Genomic DNA, 17,010 nt, shown 5'->3' on the forward strand with positions numbered 1-17,010 from the left:
TAGTCACCCTAGGGCCTTACGCCCTACATAATCTATGCACATGCGCATCTTGGCCATGTAATCTATATGTATGCATGCTGTGGCCATGTAAGTATAGGCCTGTGCTGAGCCACCTTAAGTAAGTGGACATGCCCACCCCACAGTCTCATTCGACGCCTGTGCACCCCTCACTTCCATTCTCTTTATTAATGAAAACTCTTCACGTGGGTTTCATTGTATATCTACGGTCCCTCGCGTACGGTACTATCAAAAAGCCTCCAGCATTTCAGAAAGAATCTCTGCTTGGACAAGGGGCTTACAGGTTAGAGGCATTTTTGTTTCATTTGTCTCTTAAGAACAAACAGTAATTGAAATGTAATTTTGGCTCTCACACAACACCACAGAGAAAAGCCCCTCTCCAATGAATTCTTCCCTACTGAGGAAGGTTCTGAAACGTTCATTTGTAGCACTATTTTCTTTGTATCCAAACTCAGAGCTGGGGCCTCATGCAAAAGGCCCCTCTACTTTAATGAATTCTTTCTAACCTGCTTGGTTGAGGTTCCATGGCTTGCAGGATTCAAATGTGGGAAAGCATAGAGAATGTGGTCTCATTCACTCCACATTCTCTGCATTTTTGTCGCCATAGCTGAGGGCTCTGCTAATATTGCACATGGAGGAAGCCATCACCACAAGTTTACCATGCTTTAAGGACTTCCCTCCAGTGACCTTAAGAGAGGATCAAAGCCAGATTTAGAAAACAGATGTCCCGGCATTTGATCCATCTGTGCTTGCAATATTAGATCATGTACAAACTGCAGAATTCTTCAACAATAAACCGAAAACTTAACTGTGGAGTCAGACCACTTTTGCTAGAGCGTAGTCTAGCTCATCAGTCCGTTCTCACCTTCTGGCGTTCTTGTCATTATCCACTAATGTCAGCTGAAAGTCTGTGGAGTGCACGTAATTCTGACTTTAAAAAGCTTAATTTTATTGGTGGAAAAGTTAATGCTTACATTAGAAATACACTCAAGATTTTATATCAGGCCCTGTAATAATCCAGGTACTTTAAGCTATCCTTATAATTAAGGATAAAATCTCTTTACAGGTTCATAGGGTTCTTTTCTTTTTTTCTTTCCATATTTCCACATAATAAAAAAAATGATAGAAAACAGGTATGTATTTTTTGATTGACCAACCACTGTCTGCAAAAGTCACATCCTTAAGTGAGGAAATGTGCCAGTTTAGCCAAGAGACCAGGCCTCTGGCTGCTATGACACCCAGAGAGCCATGCTTGTTTCCAAATGAATTACTTTTTTTAAACTACTGGTTGGATTTTCGTCTTACTGAAATTTGAAAATGCAGAGATTGCACACAGTGCAATGGATGTACTACATAGAGGATTTGGGTCAGTTGCTCACTGCCACTTAACTCCAGCGCAGTATCCACGGATCAACCCACCTCAACCTGTTGTTGGTTATTTTCTGCTCTTTTGGAGGGCCCGCCACCCAGCTCCCAAATAAATCCCACATGGAGGCTTATTCTTACTTATAATTGCCCAGCCTTAGCTTGGCTTGTGTCTGATCAGCTCTTCTTAACTTAAATTGTCCTGACTACCCTTTGCCTCTGGGCTTTTTCCTTTTCTTACTTCTGTGTATCTTACTTTCACTCGTACTCTGTGACTGACTGGGTGGCTAGGTGGTTGGGTGGCTGTGTGACTGTGTGGCTGTGTGGCTGTGTGGCTGGGTGACTATGTGGCTTGGTAACTGTGTGGCTATGTGGCTGGGTAACTGTGTGGCTGTGTGACTGTGTGGCTGTTTGACTGTGTGGCTGGGTGACTATGTGGCTGGGTAACTGTGTGGCTGTGTGGCTGTGTAACTGTGTGGCTGTATGATTGGGTGACTGTGTGACTGTGTGACTGTGTGGCTGTGTGACTGTGTGGCTGGGTGACTATGTGACTGTGTGGCTGTGTGGTTATATGACTGTGCCTGTATGGTTGTGTGACTGTGTGGTTATGTGACTGGGTGGCTGGGTGACTGTGTGGCTGGGTGGCTCGGTGGCTGGGTGACTATGTGACTGTGACTGTGTGGCTGGGTGACTATGTGGCTGTGTGACTGTGTGGCTGTGTGACTGGGTGGCTGGGTGGCTGGGTGGCTGTGTGGCTGGGTGGCTGTGTGGTTATGTGACTGTCTGGCTGTGTGCCTGTGTGACTGTGTGGTTATGTGACTGGGTGACTGGGTGACTGGGTGGCTGGGTGGCTGTGTGGTTATGTGACTGTGTGGCTGGCCCCGGACATCCTCCTCCCCTTGTTCTCTAGTTGCTCCTTCTTGTTCCTCTCTCTATTTATCCTCTCTGCCTGCCAGTCCCTCTTATCCTTGCTCCTGCCTCACTATTGGCCGTTCAGCTCTTTATTAGTCCATCAGGTGTTCTATACAGGCAAAGAACCACAGCTTCACAGAGTTAAACAAATACAGCATAAACAAAAGCAACACATCTTTACGTCATTAAACAAATGTTCCACGACATAAACAAAAGTAACACACCTTAAAATAATAGTCCACGACATCAGTGCCCTCTCCCTAAGTCTCTGGTAACCACACTTCATTAGCTTCTATGAATCAACACTTGGGGATTCTGGCTGTGAGATTACGTGTCTTCCTGTTCCTGGCTGACACTACCATGCTTTTTGTCATAACCTGTCTCCACCATAGCATGGGACATGCACACCATCTATACAGGAACAGACATGCATGTATTTTTCTGGAGGTTCAGATTCAACTAAGATTTTTATAAGAAAATTACTTCTACTTATTTGTGGAATGCTATAAATTCAAACTCTGTAAAACAGCAGAAAACACAGCATCAGGGTTGAAGAAGGTAAATGGTGCTACTATATTATTTTCAAGGAAAAGAGAGGGTTTCTCCTCCCTCACAAGCCATCGACACGTGGCACACCAAGCGCTTCCTGGGATGGATGAAAGTGTGTTACTATATCCAGCACTTGAGAATAAAGGTGTTAATGTAAGAATCATTTTTATATTAAACCACACACTCTTAGGTGCGTATGACTGTAAAGTGAAGTTGAGACCTGAACATTGGACACATCCAATCTCAGAAAGAACAAAACACTCAGGAGGCATAACTGTCTTAAGACTTATGTTTTATTACTGATACTTGTGTGTGAAAGAGAGTGCAGGTGTCCATGGAGACTGGAGGGTCAGATGCCCTGGAGCTGGGGTGCAGACACACGCTGGGAACGCAATAACAGCGTGTACTCTTGACTGGTGAGCCATTTCTTCAGCCCAGGTGGGAATTGCAATAGCAGCGTGTGCTCTCGACTGGTGAGCCATTTCTTCAGCCCAGGCACAACTGTTTTAGGAAAATCATTTTCTATTTTTCTTTTATAACTTGGTTGGAAGGGGGAAGTGGCTTTATCCTGCGTCTAAAATCTCTGACCCTGGGGTTGCAGTTGTGTGCTTGCCTCGCACGTGGGAAGCACTAGGCTCAGTCTTTAGCGCCACCATAGCAGGCTCAAGACTGGGGACTATTTACGGTTATTCCAAATGAACCCACAGATAGATGCAAATCTTTGGAATGTGGAGAAAAACCCCCAGTTCTGAAATATGTGTTCTATATTTTTAGCAGCTCCACATGGGCAACATTTTTTGTAGTTGGATTTGAGAAAGAGGAGACTGATGTTTCACTGCCCAGGACAAAGAAAGACAGTGTCGTCTCTGAGATGCCCTGTCTTTCTGGCCCCTGTAATACTACTGATAATATCTGATTTGTTTTGAAGGGCTTCAAATGCTCCTTAAATTAAAATTCCAAAGGTAAGCATGGCCAAATTATTATTCCATCCACTATCTGCCTAGTCCCTATGAACAACTTCATATTACAGACGAGGTGTACTTATGTGTAAACAGTACTGATGGGAAGCTGGAAGAACACTGACAGAATTATGTCAGAAAAAGCTACATGCTTTAGCCAAGTAGTGACTAGAACTGGCCCAACAGAACACTGGCCACAGGGATATGCATGTTGCTGGGGCAGCTGGAGCCCGGCCTTGCATTTCCTACATCTTCTCTCCCTCTGTGCTTGGCATGACAGGGTTGAAACCCTGGCTCTGTCAGGCAGTACCTGTGACCTCAGGAATGGAGTTCACCTGCCCATACCACAGTCTCCTCATCTTCCAGATGGTAATAGAGAGGATCGCAGTGTGTTCTCATTAAACTGTCCTTGAAGCTCTTCTCTTGTTTATCGTCCCTAAGTTATTCGCTAGCGAGGAAAATGCCTCACAAAGCAACCGATTTAGGATAAACTGTCATGAAGGACTTCAGCATCTTACCAGAAATCTGTTCAAATGTCATTAAACTGTCAAAAGAAGCCCCACCTAGAGCATGCTGATAGAATTTGTGGTGGTTAAAATGGGCAGAATTATCAAAGCCTGGAAAAAATGTATTAACCACCTCACGTATGCATATACAGGTAGATTACTATATTTAAAACACAATGGTTGCAATATATCTCGTGGTGAACTGATTTAATGTTGTCCTGGGGATCATACCAATGAAGAATGGCTGACCAAGTCCAACATGACATCATTTCTGTGGGGAAAGCAACTGACTTAAATCAATTTGCTATGAGGTCAGGGTGCAAGAGCAGAAAACGGGCATCAGGAAGTCAGCCGACCTTGCTGAGGTCCGGGTTAAAGCAAGGCGGGCGTGAGGAGGCAGACCGCTGGAGAGGCCATGAGAATGCCATAGACATTGTTTCATTTGGCTCCAGATATTATTGTAGAAATGACATACGTAGTTTGACAGAGGCCAAATCCATTTAAACAAGAAGAATGCACTGCTCTTAAATCTGAAATAACAGCAAAAGTGATGGGCTTTTCCTGGCTGATATATGTATACATTACCATGGTACTGGAACACATAAACTAGAAATGGTAGCTAACACACAAACACACACATGCATACACATGCGTGTGTATGCACAAACACACACACACGAGACAGGGGTTTCTTATGAGTTTATTTCACTGACCTCTACAGTGTGGCAAGTGTTTAAGTGTTCAGGTTGTCATTTGGCACGGAGGTTATTATCTCAGTGCTCAAGCCAGGTAATTGGTCACATGATCTGTGGAACCCCCTTTTGCTCTAAATAAGAGGTTCCAGGTAGAAGGCGGCTTCCCAGGGCACTTTTGCAGGAGTCCCTTCAGGTGCCTGAGCATCCTAGCTGCTGGTCTCAGATAGACCTGGGGCTCAAATTAGGAAGCACAGCTGCTGGAGCTATAAAAAACATTCAGCGAAGGTCTGTGTAAAAACTGCAGTTCTGAGCTATCACATGCTACACTCTGGGGAGCTATCACATGCTACACTCTGAGGAGCTATCACACGCTACACTCTGAGGAGTGTCCACAGCCAGACTTGAAAAGTGGCCATTTTGACGTGAAAAGGATGGGAAAAGAATGGCTATAGATGGGGGAGAAGTCGCAGGGGGAAAAAGGCACTGGAGAAATAACAGGCGGTGGACTGAGACATCATGTAAGTGGCACCTTTTATACTTTCTAAGGTGACCTCAGTTAACATCACGACTCCTCTCCTCTCATTCCTTGTCACTAGACCTCTCTCTGTACCTCTGTTGCATCTCTCTCTCTCCCTTTTTCCTCTTCCCTCCTTCTCTCCTCCCCTCCTTGTAATCCCTCCACTCCTGTCCTTGCCTTTCCCTCTCTCCATCCCCTCTTTTCCTTGGCCCTCTCATTCTCTTTTTTTTCTCTCTACATGGCCCAGGTTGGCCTTGAATGATTCCCCTGCCTCAGCCTCCCACGCTGTAATCCCTCCCAGGATTACAGGCCTGTCCATTGAATCTGATTCCTTACACCTCACAAACTTTGTAGCGGGTTTGTGTACGCGGAACTGATGTGTATATCTCCAAATGCAAATTCATGATCTGAGTGGTGGAAGTAAATGGGTTCACAAGGAATTGAAACCAAGATTTGACCTTGGATGTACAGGAAATCAGGGCTGGGATTTGGAGGGAAGGTTGGCAGCCCCAGCAAAGGGCTTCGTGGGTAGGTGCATCCTCTCCAGTTACCACACGCCATTACTCTCAGGCGCTTTCCTTCCGATATAGCTCTAAGTCCTTTAAGGAAGTGTCGAAGATTAAAGAGAGGCCAGGAATGGGGGTGGGCACATACGAGGAGTTGGATGAAGGAGAGGGAAGGGAGAAAGTTGGCATAATTATATTTTAATTAAAAGGAAAGAAAACTTTGACAGAAGCCGTGTAAAAATAAGGTGTTTTAAAATTGTTATTGCTTTCTAGTTAGGAGTTGGGGAGAATGTGGGTGGGGAATGACAATTGTTATTAAGTATTCATTTCATAATTTTTATCCATTGCCTATATAAAGTCGGGTTTTAAACTTTTTCTCTTGAGAGAGAGCAAAGGCTGGCCTCACCTGTCTAGACTGTCTATAGCACAGCAGGGAGGGGCAGCAAGCTTTCTTTGGGGTGCAAATGTGTGAAGCCAGGGAGCTGGTCAGGCCTCTTACAGGAGTGGGCCTGGGGTGAGGGGGTGAGGGAGCGGCTTAGGTGTGGGGATCCAGCTATGGAGGGCAAAACATTCTTTCTGGGAGACAGATGTGGCTAAGGGCAGACAGGAGTAGTAACAGTAAGACAGTTTTCTGGGGCTGGGGCATTCTATCAGTTACAATGTATTTGTTAATGTTCACCATGCTCCAAGGCATATTTGCTAACTATTTCTATAATGTATCCTTATAAAAATGTCTTATTAGTTGGATAGTTTTGATATTGGTGGGCTTTGCTTGTTTGATCATTTCTCATAAACCCTCCTAACAACTCCTGTGGACTCCTCGTGCAAGGGCGGGCAGATCTCTGTAAGTTCAAGGCCAGTCTGGTCTACAGAGAGAGTTCCAGGACAGGTTCCATAGTTACTGAGAAACCCTGTCTTGAAATACAAACAATCGAAAAAAATAAAATAAACTATGAAGACAAAATACTATAAGGCAAAAAAGGAAGCTGTTTAAGATTGTTTCGAGAGACAGGTTTACTGTTAAGAAAGCAGGACCAAGAAAGGGTAAACAGAAAGCACCATGGCTTAAAGCCTCTGCCCAAGACCAGTCTCTGTGCAACACACACACACCACACATCACACTGCACACACATCACCCCCCAACACACACCACATACACACATCACACACACTCATCACACACACAAATTTCAAAAAACAATTTGAAGAAATCTGGAAACGTACCCACTACTGTGTGATGCTATCTGTAGCGCCTGCGTATAGAAGGTGCTAAAGCCTGTCTGTAAATACACTGGCCTTCTCAGACCCCGCTTCTAAAGCCACTTCTACTTCTTTCTATTTTGAGATGACCATGTGGGCACCTGCCTGGGCCCACACCATCCAAAGGAAACAAGACAGGGCTTCTAGACTGCAGAGCCCTGGTCACCGCCACAGCACGCTCAGCACGGTGACATTCAAGATCTGACACTTGGTGGCTTTTTGCCTTGCAGATTGAGATTCAGCACCACCTTCTTCCCTGACACGGCCCACTCACTGAGCAGAGCCAGCACGAGGAACATGTGCAGATGCCCCCGCACGCATGTGACCCCGGGACATTCCTATCTCTGCGCAGAGATGCGCTCTGTGTGTGGCACTGTCTTTGTGCCTCCCCTCTTGTCTACTGGGCTAAAGGCCGTGCTGCTAATAAGTACGTTTATCACCAACACCAGCAGTTTCTCCCTGCGAGCTTACACACTTCTCCGTGTGACTAAGGGCCTGACTTTACCTACGAGGCAAACTCGCAGTGAATCAGCTCAAATCAGAACGCGGGAGCCTCTGAAGACTGAAATTAAGAGCGGTACCTTGATGTGAAAGCCGCTCCCCAGTCTCGATCTGTTGATGAAACTGTACTCTGGTATCCCCCAGCCAATTCCACCAACATACTCGTGTTTATATTTTGCTGGCAGGCTTCGGTCTGGGGCAGATCTCAATAAATATCTGAGATCTCCAGTTTTCTCTAATGCTGGACGCTTTTCTCCTATGTAGGCGGTATGCTGGTGGATTTTTGGCAAGTGGTCTTTGATGTAGTCTGGACCTTAAAGAGACAGAAAGAAAGCTTGTTATAACCTTCACATTACTCCTCTCTCTCTCTCTCTCTCTCTCTCTCTCTCTCTCTTGTATGTGTGTGGGAGGTGTCTCGGGTATCTCAGCACAGTATGAAAGGTCCTGGGGATTGAACTCTGAGATGCCTTCATTTCAATTGTGAAGTTAATACTATGGCACTTTCTAATGGTCCTAGGTATGATTATCAGCTGTTCAAATGGGTTAAGTCAAAGAAGCTTTATTAACAGCTGTTAAAGGTAGACTCTAACCCCCCACACCCCATTTAAGATGGGGAAAGGGAGTCTCATAAAGATTGGTTCTTTGTTCAGAGTCAAAGCAAACAAACTCTCCACACTGTCAGGCTGCCTTCCAAGATGGACCTTCAATGCTTCCATGAAGCTGCTGTGTTTGTAATTCAAGAAAGACACATTTCAATTCTGAAGTTCCTCATCCGTGACATACGGGCGAGGGCTAGCCTTCAGACTGGGGGTATTTGCTTTACATCTACGGCCTCCTAAATGAGAGTGAAAATACTCTAAACGTGTTAGAAGCCATTAGAAAACTGAGAAAATGATGAGCCGGGACAGCTCTAGCACATGATGACTCAAGGCAGGGACGCTAACATCAGCCTTCAGAATGGAAAACAATGAAAGTAATCAATGAAATGAGAAACACAAACAGGAATCCCAGATCTGGGCAGAGATCACTCAGGTCTACACTTGGAAGCTGATGATGTGTGTGGAGATCCCAAAGAACTTCATTTCTATCAGCACGGCCGACTGCGTCTCTGCTCATCAAGAGCTTGGTGTTTGGGGAGTCCAGGGAAGGCAAGGCCACGGGTTGGGTGCATCTGTTACATCCCTCACAGACCGAAGTGTTTCAACACTTGGTTCTCAGGTAGAAAGGCTGTTTTGGAAGCGGCTGGAATTTTCGGGAGGTGGATCCTCATGGGAGGAAGTGGGTCATGAAAGGTGGAGCCTTGTTTTTTTTTTTTTAAAAAGGTTTATTTTCAATAAAAGAAAAAGATTAAACAAATTATGTATGAAGTTTTATGGCCCTGCTGCACTTGCAGCCTGCAGTCTGCCCCAGACTACTGAGGACACACTGTAAGCTGCTGGTTTTCACCCAGGTCAGTGCTGTCCCTTAAGCAACTGCTGTCCTGATCCCCAGCTGCAGCTCCGCTGCTATCAGCAGCAGTTAGGACACAAGGGCCGCAGCAGCCCGCGGGATTCTGTGGCTCTCTCAAAGCCACTGAGGGGAACTTTATCTAGATCTCTACCCCTCTAACAGAACTCAGGATTCAAAGATTGAGGTGAAATTCAGAGAGGCTCATTCTCAAGTAGCTAACCTCTCCTTGCTCGGCTACCCTCAGAGCTTTCCTTCTCTGCCTGCCAGCCCCCCCTATCCTTTCTCCTGCCTCGATATTGACCATTCAGCGCTTTATTAGACCACCAGGTGTTTTAGACAGGCAAAGAATCCCAGCTTTACAGAGTTCAGCAAATGCAACATAAACAAAAGCAACACAAGTTTACATCATTAAAACAAATGTTGCACAGCATAAACGAGAGAAACACACCTTAAAACAATATTCTACAACAGTATCCAGCTTTGGTAGCCTTGCCTTCCCCACCAAGATGGGTGACCTCTCTTCTTAAACCCCCGGCCTCCCTTAGGTTGCTCTTGTCAAGTGTTTGATCACAGGAACGAGAATCCTAACAATCAACGCGAGGACTTGGGTTCTTAAGCTGGACTAGTAAGGTGTGTTGTGCCAGACGCTGGCTGCGCTCAAATGTTCTTGGGAACAGCGCCTGCAACATTTGCCTTGCAGATAGTCAACAAAAGTAGGCTCGGCACTCTGCGTAGCTCAACAGCGAGCAAAAATGTTTATAATTATGGTTTTGGTTTTCTTGGTGGTTGTTTTTGTTTTATAGCGGTCACTTGCATACATCCCACAGTCACTGAGAGGTTTAGGGAGATAAGCCTCCACGAGCTTCGGTCGTGATTAATAACGAGGCTGCAGGTGGAGCTGAGTGGCAGAGCGCTTACCTAGCGAGCATGCGCAAGGGCCAGGGCTCATCCCCAGCACTATGGTTGTGAGGGGTTTTGTTTTGCCTGGGGTAGAACCCAGGGTCATTCACACTCTACCATAAAGCGGCACCCAGTCAAGATCACAGTGTTGAGCCTAATCCTGGTTTGGTCCGGAGCTGGCTGTGTGAGCCAAGGAAGGTCACCCAACTTGTGCATCTGATAACACCTCTGCAGTGCTGCCACCTCTCAAGAGAAAGAGAGTTTTACCTAACACAGAGTATTTAGTTCAAAATCTGGTTCATTTGCCCACTCTTCTCTCTGATTCATGGGCCTTTTAACATGAGCCTTATCTGTTGCAGTTTTTTTAGTTTGTATCTTGGGAACCAATGGACTTGCTAGTGTTTTTTTTTTTTTTTTAATTTTTTTTTTTTTGTCTGTTTTGAGACAAGGTTTCTCTGAATAGCCTTGGCTGTCCTGGAATTTACTCTGTAGACCAGGCTGGCCTCTAATTCACAGAGATCCCCCTGCCTCCACCTTCGGAGTGCTGGGATTAAAAGTGTTCGCCACCACCACCCGACCTGATTTTTCTCTTACTGTGAACAAATTTCAAATCTTTCAGAACTCTATGATACTAAAGGTCATCAAATATTTATTGTAAAGGCCAGAAAGGAAATTGTTTTGGTTTTACTGTCCCTTAAAATCTGTTTCACGAACTCAGTTCTGCCCTTGTAGGTCAAAAGCAGCCATGGGAAAAGAGGAAAACAATAGCTATGCATGTATTTCAATAAAACGTTATGGGAGGGGCTGAGAGCCCAGTTGGTTGAGTGCTTGTCTATCATGCTGGGCTCCATACTCAGCATGGAAAAACCTGAGTGTGGGGGGGAAATGCACATAAAATCCCAGGTACCAGGGGTGGAGGCGGGAGGAAGAGAGGCTCCAAGTCGTCTTTGGCTACATAGGGAATTGGAGGTTGGCCTGGACCACACGAGCAAGACCCTGTAACAACACACACACACACACACACACACACACACACACACACACACACGTTATGGTGCTCTCTGCTTTCACCATAGAATCTGGAGGTGAACAGAGCAACACAATGTACAACTTGTACATCCATCCACTGCAAACAGATTATGGAGAACATGGTTGGGACAGGAATGCAAAAATAAAATTGCTTAGGTATGAACACCTGGATAAGCTGTTGTAGAAAGCATGTTGGCATGCAGAAATTTAAATAAATTTGGTGTCATTTATATCCTAGGCTCAATGGGATCTAAAAAACGCATGGGATCTAAAAATTTTTTTTAGGGCAACAAGATTGTAGTTGTATATAAATTTCATTTGCTATGAAATATTGTTTTTCATTTTCTCACAACCACTTAAAAGAGAGCAAAACTGTTCTTGACTTCTGGGTAAATTTCAGACTAGAAGTTGGCTCCTATGACTTGGTGAAGGAAGGGTGTCAAGTTAGGTAAAAATAGATGGTGTTTCAGAGGAGGAGAGAGAGCTTGGGACATTCCCGAAAGGAAGGAATAGGACAGCTGGAAACCGCAAGGCAACAGAAGCCGTCATGCGCTGCTAAGAAGAAAGACCAGCTGCTGGGGAAGAGGAGGCTGAGGCTTACGTAAAAAGATAAGCCCTGGTGAAACGAGGCTGGCTGTTCTATCCAGAGGCCAAGTTCCTGGCTTCCCCCAGCCTCAAACCCAGTTACAAACTGTGGTGGTTTGAATAGGTATGGCTCCCAACGACTCACGTGTTTGAATGCTTGGCCCATAGGAAGTAGCACTATGAGGAGGTGTGGCCTTGTTGGAGGAAGTGTGTCACTCTGTGGAGGCAGGCTTTGAGGTCTTGTATGCTCAAGCTATGCCCAGTGTGGCACACAGTCTCCTTCTGCTGCCTGCGGATCAAGATGTGGAACTCTCAGTTCCTTCTCCGGCACCATGTCTGCCTGCATGCCGCCATGGAGATAATAGGCTAAACCTCTGAACTATAAGCCAGCCGCTCCCCCCCCTCCCCATTAAATGTTTTCCTTTGTAGGAGTTGCCATAGCCATGGTGTCTCTTCACAGCAATAGAAACCCTAAGACATAAGTCTTATAGAAACAGTGACTTCCTCTGTTGAATGGGTCATTGGCAGAGATGTTCCCCGGGCTCAGATGGTTGTTGCCAGGTGCCATCTTTAGAAGGAACCCGGACTACCATGAAGTCCTGAGAGCAGGGAACAGTCACAACTCAGGGAAACCGTGTTCAGCCAACCACAGCTGCAGGATAGAAGCCAGTCCAGCGGGAGCAGTTGTGCAGGATGGGAAAGACCCAAAGCTGCCAAGCTCCGAAGTGTGGGCAGCAGGAGGCTCAGCTCAGATACTGAAATGCATAGGAATAGGTAGCCTTTTCCTTGGTGGCCTGGGGCAGATGTCATCAACTGAGAATAACGCTTCTGTCTGCTGGCACTTGTCCTGTATGGGCTCAGCATAAATCATAGGAAAGACAGATGCTGTCAGTTCAAAGGACCACCACCCACATGTCTGGGAGTTTTCAATTTTCAAGAACTCAGAAGGAAACTTTCCTTTTTCTTTTCCTTCCTTCCGTCCTTCCTTCCTTCCTTCCTTTTTTTTTTTTTTTTTTTTTTTTTAAGATTCTTTTTTTTTTTTTTAATATTTATTTATTATGTATACAATATTCTGTCTGTATGCTTGACGGCCAGAAGAGGGCGCCAGACCTCTTTACAGATGGTTGTGAGCCACCATGTGGTTGCTGGGAATTGAACTCAGGACCTTTGGAAGAGCAGGCAATGCTCTTAACCACTGAGCCATCTCTCCAGCCCCCCCTTCCTTCCTTTTTTATTTTTATTTTTTGTACAGGGTTTCTCTGTGTAAGTCCTAGCTGTCCTGGAGCTCACTTTGTAGACCAGGCTGGCCTCAAACTCACAGAGATAGGCCTGCCCCTGCCTCTCAAGTGCTGGATTTACAGGCGTGAGCTACCACGCCCAGTTCACAGAGCTTTAGATATTGAAATTGTGTCCTTAAATGTGCGAAAATAAGTTATATGCAACGAAGCTCATTTATATGGTTGAGTTAATAATACAAACACCTGTGAGCTTGCGTACTCTTAGAATACCACCTTGTCAAGTACCTCCTGAGTGGCAGTGGTGGCACATACCATCCAGACAGGCTGCTTGCACTCGCCTCAATCTTCCCTCATCAAGTAACTACCACAGACTGTTCGCTAGATAAAATACGTTTATTTTGAAAGTATTACGATCTTTAAATATTCCACAACTTGATATTTTTAAAATGTGTAACACACGGTTTCCATAACTCCAGATTTAGGATTATCAAGTGGAGTGCATTAGTCCTTCAAGGGGCCCCAGTGACATCTGGAGACATTTGGAGCTGGTACAAGTGAGTCAGAGCTGCTGCTGTGGCCCAGTGGGTCGAAACCAGGAGTCTGCAAAATGTGCTAAGGTGCACGGGCCGTCCTCCAGCAGGGAATCAGCTGGCCCCAAGTGGCAGCAGCCACTGCTGAGAACTCCTGCCTGAAACTAAGGCACGAGGCAACGCGAGGTGCTATCCAAGGAGAAGGTTGTTAGTGAGAGACACTTCTATCCCCACTGGTGGTGAACTGTAGTGTTTTTCCAAAGCAAGAAGACAGGGTGCCATAGCATTAACCGCACATCCAGAGAATTGGCTGTGGAGTCCGAAGCAAAGAATGCAATCTGACCAGTTCTGACAAGTCCGAGCTTAGGCTGTGAAGTATAAAATCAACTCCTGTAGAAATGTAGCTCAGAGATAGTCTTATTTAGTCTGTATGAGACTCAGCTTCAAACCTCAGCACTGGAAAAAAAGTATTGCACACACACATATTCTCTCTGTCTCTGTCTCTGTCTCACACATACACGTGTGCATGCACAACCAGAAATGTCCTAGAAGCTTTTTGAGAAATATTAAATGCGGAGATGTTTCTAAGGTCTTAGAACAGTAGCTGGTATTCAAGAAAATCACAGTCAATATTAATGATTAGAAATGGATGTTTTTTTCTTTTTCTTTTCTTTTTTCCCAAATAAGCATTTTATCTACACTGCTGGACTGCCCAAGTCCTGGACATTTCCTGCTATGAAATCTGCCTGTCCTTAAACTATATCTCTCCTCTCCCTCCCTCCCCCCCCCCCGGGATTCTGAGTACTTTAGCTCTATCTCACAGTCCCACGCTGCAGATCCCTGTGAGGTCTGTGAAGGAGGAGGCTGTTCTTTCTCACATGAAGGAGACAAATCAGAATGCTTTTCTGTAAAAGTCTCCTTTTCAGTCGACTTGTTCTTCTACATACCGAAGCTACATTTAGGGAGGCAGGCAACATCCCCTATTGTGCCCACGACTGTTCTTCCAAAATGTTGGGGGATGGGCATACTTTATTCTAATGCTGTTCTTTATGTGAGGAACTGCAGTTCCAATGACAAGATTCTCATCTCCAACCACAAGCCAGAAGGAAGTGGATCAATTTTTTACTTTTATTCTCCAAAGGAATGAACTATTCTATACCCAGCTATACTGCTTTTTAACAGATTATGGAAAATAAAGGGTATTTTCAGATAAAAGAAAAACTAGATGAAAGTATTATTCATGTAGCAGCCGCCTTCCTAAAGACTGGTTATTGAAAGTCCTGAAACAGAAAGGAAGGGTTTTGAAGAAAATCTGCGACTACAAAGACGACATTTGGTTTTAAAAGAAGAGAGAAGGACAAGAGCACATGGGGAAATGCCTGTCATTGTATCATATTGCCTCAGGAGGCCAGTCTTTTACTTCAGGACCAAAATGAAACGCACCACAGAAATAAATGAAAAGGAATGTGGAGGAATGTGGAAATGAGAATTTTTATAAGTTTTGTGATAGTCAAATGACAATGTGAGCATAAGTTGGAATTACAAATGTGTATCCAGTCAAAGCAAGGGGCAGAAGATAGGGGAATGTGAAATGAACCCTAATGGATGCAATGATGTGTGCTACTAGTGGCCAGCTGATCACTGCAGAGGGTCGACGTCAGGCAGAAATGTGTGTTCTCTCAAACGATGAACCTTTTTGAGGATCTTTTGGGGGCTATGGACCCCCAGACCCTGAATTTCTCGTAAAGAACTTGTTATGCTTGCAGCTGCTCTGAGCAAAGCAACTTGTTTTCCTGTGTTTGCAGCTGCTCTGAGCACGAGACCCTCAGGAGTTCCTGATGGTAGGGAAGTGGATTCTGGTAGGTTTGGCTGGGGCGTGGCTATCAGTTAAGGATCCCTATGTAAGCTGCCTTGGAACTCAATAAAGGGGGCGTTCTTGCTTCAAGGATGACCCATGTCTCTCTGTCTGTTTCTGTGTGTTTCAATCTCCAGCCCCTTGCTCCGAAGGTTAGGTCCATTGTGGTACGCTTTTGTAGTACCGTAGTACACGTAGTACAGGCACTACAGAATCATGGTACATGTAAAGCAGGCGTGTTTTGCAAGGATCCTTAGAAGCCAAAAGTCCAAGTGCTTCGTTAACCTCGTGTGCTAGAAGCAGAGCCCATGTGTTAAGTAGACACAGAATTGTAGGTTTGAACTCTGATGGCAAAGCATCAGAGATGCCACCTGCCTGACACTTTTGCCTCTTTCAAGTAGCATCTAGAACACCTTCCTATGTGCTTGATCTGGGGCAATGTGAGCAAAATTTGATACAGTGTGACTGTTTTTCTGGACATGCTTTCTGCTCTTCAGAACAGATGAAGGTAGCCCTGATACCAGGCTACATTCAGGGCAGAACCTTTCACTATCGCAAGGACATTTCATACTATTGCTAATCCCCACGATGGGAGGAGAAAGACCACCGACCCAAATCATCGTGCCAAATTAATCAAAACAAGCAGTTACTTAAAGCAAGCTTTTTTATTCGAGTATATGGACTATCTTCCCCCTAAGGTGGAGTTGGAGGGGTCAGGATATGAGGCATCCAACTCAGGCATAGGAGGTTTCCAAATGGGGACTTTGGAAGGCAAAAGAGGCAGGGCTACAGGAGCAGAACAAACTAGTCCTCATGACCTCTTGAAACAAAGAATTGGCTGCAAGGTGGGCATAACAAGGTAGTCATAGTAGCAACCAAGTAGCCAAAGGTGATCATCTAAGCTTTTCAAACAAAAGCAGGATTGCAAGATAGTTAATAACTTCTTGAAGCAAAGACAAAGATTGCCATTCCTGGAACAGGCAGTACAGAACCGTTTGTAGTTAAGGTTACAGGTGAAGCAGAGCCCAGCCCTTGAGAAACAGAGGTTTAATTATAAACAGGAATGAACCTGGTTTGTCTTTACTAAGCCTAAAACGGAGGCAGGCTGGTTCCTCATTATAAAATGATCTTTGTGAGTGAACCAGACCCCAATCCTGTGTGTCTGTTCTTAATCAGCAAAGAAATTCTTTCTAGAAAATTCCAGATAAATTCCTCTCTTTTGTCTTCTTCACAGCTGAGTTATGCATCTCTTTCTAAAATCAAGCCCAGGCAAGAAGGCATGAATCTTGATGACAGGCCTGGTGTGACTCAGGATTCACCCCGAGGCCCATGAGGTAAAGGCAGACTTTCAACTACAGTGAGGTTATCTGACAGTGCGGGGAGAGGGCACTGACCTCTAGACAGTCAGCTGAGAGACGCTGAGGGAAATACTCCTGACACACACACCAGCCTTGCTGCCTCCCTTACCACCACCTTCTCCAAATGTACAGAGTTGGATGACGTCAGTCCCGCTCCCCTCTGGTTCTTTGTTAGTGTGTTGTAATCAGGTTGCTGGCTGTACTATAAAACCCAAGGAGAGAGCTTTATACTGAAAGACTAAGGAACGCTCTTTGCAAAACAAAACGCAAGGGAGAGA

General features: G+C 45.2%; 1 protein-coding gene across 1 annotated transcript in view; it reads right to left on the reverse strand.

Annotated features, from left to right (window-relative positions):
* Spmip2 (sperm microtubule inner protein 2) overlaps window positions 1-17,010 on the reverse strand; it is a 73,771-nt gene that overhangs the window by 26,694 nt on the left and 30,067 nt on the right. Inside the window, exon 2 of the mRNA XM_057756719.1 lies at window positions 7,869-8,101. Coding sequence (XP_057612702.1) covers window positions 7,869-8,101 — 233 coding nt within the window. The remainder of the gene's footprint in view (window positions 1-7,868; window positions 8,102-17,010) is intronic.

Source organism: Chionomys nivalis, chromosome 24 (genome assembly GCF_950005125.1).
Source record: "Chionomys nivalis chromosome 24, mChiNiv1.1, whole genome shotgun sequence".
Lineage (NCBI taxonomy): Eukaryota > Metazoa > Chordata > Mammalia > Rodentia > Cricetidae > Chionomys > Chionomys nivalis.